The sequence below is a fragment of the Berghia stephanieae genome, chromosome 4, assembly GCF_034508935.2.
Source record: "Berghia stephanieae isolate SIO BIC M18660-M18661 chromosome 4, UCSD_Bste_1.3, whole genome shotgun sequence".
Taxonomy (NCBI): domain Eukaryota; kingdom Metazoa; phylum Mollusca; class Gastropoda; order Nudibranchia; family Aeolidiidae; genus Berghia; species Berghia stephanieae.
This window is the reverse complement of record NC_088363.1, coordinates 85937255-85942189: the sequence shown is the minus strand read 5'-3', so window position 1 is coordinate 85942189 and position 4935 is coordinate 85937255. Positions and strand designations below refer to the sequence as shown.

Below are 4935 nucleotides of genomic sequence, written 5' to 3'. Positions count from 1 at the left end.
GTTATTCATTGCTTTCATTTATACTGCTTGTCTCTCACTTCGTTGACACATGTGTCTGTGTGCCGTCGTCGGCGTATATTGCACACCGTGCACGGTGCATTCCTTGTGAAAACCTCTATATTGTATTGTATCCTGGAAAAAACAGGAGTAAGAAAAGAATAACACACAACAAAACATGCTTTCTTTTTTTTTAATTGAGCTTTTATATAGAGCAATATCCACTAAACGTGCTCAAAGCGCTTTACAAGGGGTCATGGCCAAGATGAGAAAAAAAAAAAAGTTTTGTACGACATAAAGATAAAGAGAAAGAAATGACGTCAAGTTCAACGGCTTTATCTGCAAAATGCGGATTGCCCATCACTGCAGATTTTATACAATTATGTTGCGACTTTCTCCATTATTCTCCATTCATTGACTCTTGGAGTAGGAAATTAATATCAGCCTAAAATGTGAACAAAATAATAAACTCACCCTAAATGGGGTCTTTAGTCTTTGTGGGTGAAGTGGTACTTGGAGGACACAGTGGCTTAGGCCTGGTACAAGGATGGGTTACTGTTGGGATCTTCGTACCTTTGCCCTTTTCGATTCCTTTTTCTTAGGCGCCTTTGATCCAAGTGATCCAACTGTAAATCTCTATCGCTGTCCACAGTGTTGTGTACTATTTTTTATCTTCTTAGGCGTTGACAAGACATAAAACTAAAAACAAGCGGATTTTTTTATAATTCTTTTTATTATTTCTTCAACAGGAGACTGGAGACGCTCAACAAATATGCTGGCATGAAAATTGATTCTCATCAAAGGAAGAAGGTACAGATTTTTAGAATCATTTTCTCGCTCTCTCTCTCTCTCTCTCTCTCTCTCTCTCTCTCTCTCTCTCTCTCTCTCTCTCTCTCTCTCTCTCTCTCTCTCTCTCTCTCTCTCTTTCTTTTTTTTTTTCTCTCTACCCCCTCCCCTCTCTCTATTTTTGTTGTTATTGTTGATTGTTAAGTTGTTTTATTTCGTTTTCCCTCCTTATATTTGGATGAAAAAAGAAATGAGAAACCGTCTTTTTTTCTGGGTTTTTTTTTTGTTTGTTTGTTTGTTTGTTACGAAACACTTGTAGCGGGTGGTTGGATGGGAGCATCACCCTTGAATCATATACCTATGATGTTCGCATGGGTGTACGATCCAATAGTGATGTCGTTTCTTCTTCTCTTTACTAGCCTATCCTGCTTCTTTGGTTTGTGATTGTATTTTTGACAGGGGATATTTTTTTATTTCTGTAAATCTTCTGCCTGTTTGTTCTTGGTTATTTATAATTTAGCTTATGATATCTTTAGGTTATGATTTTGATTTACATTTGTACTATTTTTGTTAGTGTTAGATTGCTTGTTTTTTTGTTTCAGCGGTCTCTCATATAACCTCAATTGTGTTGGAAGAGACCTAAAGCAACAAACAACAAACAACAAACACTTGTAGATAAAGGAAATATTATGATTCCGATATTTTTACACAAAACTATCTACGGTAATTCGATATTACTGGTAAAACTACTTGAATTCTTAGATGTGATGGGGTCAGAAACGATGAAGCGCCTTTTAGACTTTCAGGTAGTTTTACGCTTCATCGTTTCTGACCCTATCACATCTAAGAAAATCAAGTAGTTTTACCAGTAATACCGAATTATCGTAGTTTTGTGTAAAAATATCAGAATCATAATATTTCCTTTATCTGCATGTAAATGTTGCTGCTCGAAGCTCCAAGAAATTGTTAACCAACGCTACTTCCACATTGTCTCATTCGTCTGTGGTGTTTTATTGTTGATAAAGGGGAAACCCGAAACGTCCATTATTTCTGTTTTCGTAATTAAATTGAAGCTTACATTCAATTTCACATTACTTTATCTCCATGTAACTATGAAATAACCAGTTTACTGCCGTTCTCTGGAATAATATGTATTTTCTGGCCAATTTTTAAAAATCATATTCCAATATGATAGATTTTATGCTTAAATCATCATTTTATTGTTGTGTTTTATTTGCATTGTAAAGCGCCTCTGAGCACATTGTGGCTCTAGGCGCTATATAAATTCATTCATTCATTCATTCATTCATTCATTCATTCATTCATTCATTCATTCATTCAATACGAGTTTTTCCAGAGTACGATAGTTAATTGGTTAAATCGATGTCATTTAATTGAAAATGTTAGAGAACAGAAAAAGCTTTGATAAGACAACATAAAAACTTGTGATAAGATAAAATCATTCGATTCAAAGGGTGATATGATAATTCGAAGGAGTGGCAATACCATTCACTGGGTTGTCTGGTGTGTAAATTGTAATGAAAGGATTGCACATCAAAATGTCAATATTGATAAGGACTACACACCAGCCCACGCGCACGTACGCACGCACATTAGCACACACACACACACACACACACACACACACAAACGCACACACATTCACACATAGTCTGCATACCATCGATCATACGCGCGCACGCACCTGCCCACTCACCTCCTCCTGTTGCTGCTTTTTAAGCTGGGGGGGGGGGGGGGGGGGGGGTCAAAAACAATGGAGGCCTTTAACGTAACTTCTAATTTAGTTGACAAAGACACAATATTATGATATATGTGGATGTTTTGGCTTTTCCATCTATCTGGGAAAGTGGGCGATAAATTATAGATAAGATACTGAGAGGAAGGTGAACTGACAGGAATGGCTTTCAAGATCGTATAGGTATTTTTTTTCTCTTGACCAGTACTTTTTTTGGGGGGGTATGGTAATAGACATGGTGAACATCCACTGCTGGCGAAATGTTCTTTTTTACACAAAAATATGATCCTGCATTAATTTAGCCAAACGTGTACGTATTTGCTGGTCTGATAACCCGAATTGTTATGAGCTCATTGTAATGAAATCCTCTAAAACTATCGCAAAATATCGTCCATTACAACAAGCACATAAATACGTTCAGTTATCACAGTTTCAAATATGCGCACATAGATTCAGTCCCATTCTCTCGTATTGTAATATACGCACACAGAAAAGGCACTGGAAAAAAAAAGAGGGGGGAAAATAAAAGAAAAACAGCCAAAAAAAAATTAATTAATTAATAAATACATACAATTTTTTAAATCATAAAATTGCGGTATTTTTCATTTTGGCCAGGATAATTGTAATTCACATGTCGATCGATTAAAATGGCGGCCACACCTCTTGTCCAAAAAAGCTCCGGTCTTATCTGCAACAAATTGGAAATTGGAGACTAAAACGATATCTAAAATTCCCCCTGTCTTTCGCCTGTAGACACGATGGAGTCAGTAAGAGACATAATGTGATTTTATTTGTACTTGTGAATGATTCTACAGTTGATTTTATTTTTTTTATTCTTTAATTACAGGCTGCTAGCGAGGAGGAGGAGGAAGACGACATATGTGCTCTGAGTGAGCGATGGGAATATCAGAAATCTGTCCGACGTTGGTCCAGAAAGGACCTTGCTATTTCACCTCGAATCGTGCCTACAGCTGAGACAACTGAACTTCATACACGAGGGAGTCATGACAGTCTACTGGCTGATCAGGACAACGAAAGTCAGACTGGAGATAGTCCATTATTGAACTCACGAATGCCTCATGAGGAAAGCACAAATGTTAATGAAAGTGGAGTCGATCACGTAGATGGCGGTGCACCAGTCACACAACAGCTTGGAACTGGGGATCAGCAACACGTTGGAGGATTTCCAATTTCCCCACGGCTGCGGAGAGCTGCTAGTGAAAGGATAAAAACCGCGAAAACATTATGGAAGAAAATGGAAGGTGGGTTAAAATCGAAAAAGTCGCGGAGACACCCGAGGAATATCATGGAAATCAGCGATCCTGTAGTAGCTGTTGCTGATCAGGAAAATATGCAAGCCAAGTTGCAGAGACTCAATTGTGTTGATGTTTCACCAACATCAGAATACGTTCCACCACCTTCGTTGAATTCCACACATGACAGCTCCTCTGCTGACGAAAGACTGAAACCTCCAACCTTCACACAAACTGTTCAAAAACTTGACACTTCTACGGAGAATGAAAGTTTGCCCTTAAGGTTTCGTTCTCGATCTGCGTTAGAGAGCCAGTCAGTGCGTGAAAAGTCTTTAAATGTTCATAGCAAAAATCTTCCTCATAAAAAGTCCACTGATGGGCTGAATTTACACGAAACCCAGCGTAACGGACCCGCAACGGATTCCAGTTTAAAGGAGTTTTACACTGCGCAATCACAACTTCTCAAAACGCTGGAATCCGCTCATCCTAGCAGTCATTCAAATTCGTTCAGGAAAAACAGTAATGACACTGGCCTTATGGAAATATTTTTGTTACCACAGGACCACCAGCCTGGGAAATTCCCACGTCTCCTTCAAAACGGTTACATAGAAACCGAATCTAGAAACGTTCCTTCCAGTTCAAGATTTGTGCGTGAGAACTGTTCAATGAATCCATCGGATCGTCTTGGTGCTGCTGATTCCATTGGTAACAATAGGGCCAGCGTTTATGACAACTTCTCTACTACCTCCTCGGAAGTATCCAAACGTACCTCGGATAATAAATGTTCACAACCGTTGAGTGAAATTGACGAGGATGACTCGAAGCCTGTTGATTCATGCAACGGTGCGTTGCACATAACTGAAAAAAGTGATTCGTCTAGTGCGGGTCAAGCATCTTATCAGGAACTCAGGGATAAAATTTTGAAAGAAGCTTCCTCGCCCTCTTTGCCGCTTACTGAAATCCAATCAGAAAGAAATTCTGAAGACTGTGGTACCTCGGGTTCTCCGAAAGGATTTTCTCATAGTGTTAGTGTTGATTCTTATTTGAAAGACAACAATGGCAATAATTCTCAAAGACAGAAGAGCAGTGGCAGTTGTAGCACCGTGGACACTACGACTTGTGATGATATCAATTTCTCGCAGG

General features: G+C 38.8%; 1 protein-coding gene across 3 annotated transcripts in view; it reads left to right on the top strand.

Annotated features, from left to right (window-relative positions):
- The window catches only part of LOC144971455 (uncharacterized), a 378626-nt gene that overhangs the window by 357501 nt on the left and 16190 nt on the right, over positions 1-4935 (top strand). For all 3 annotated transcript variants that reach the window (XM_078912375.1, XM_078912378.1, XM_078912377.1), the window contains 2 exons: positions 747-807; positions 3387-4935. The exon at positions 3387-4935 is cut by the window's right edge and continues 102 nt beyond it. In XM_078912375.1, coding sequence (XP_078768501.1) covers positions 747-807; positions 3387-4935 — 1610 coding nt within the window. The remainder of the gene's footprint in view (positions 1-746; positions 808-3386) is intronic.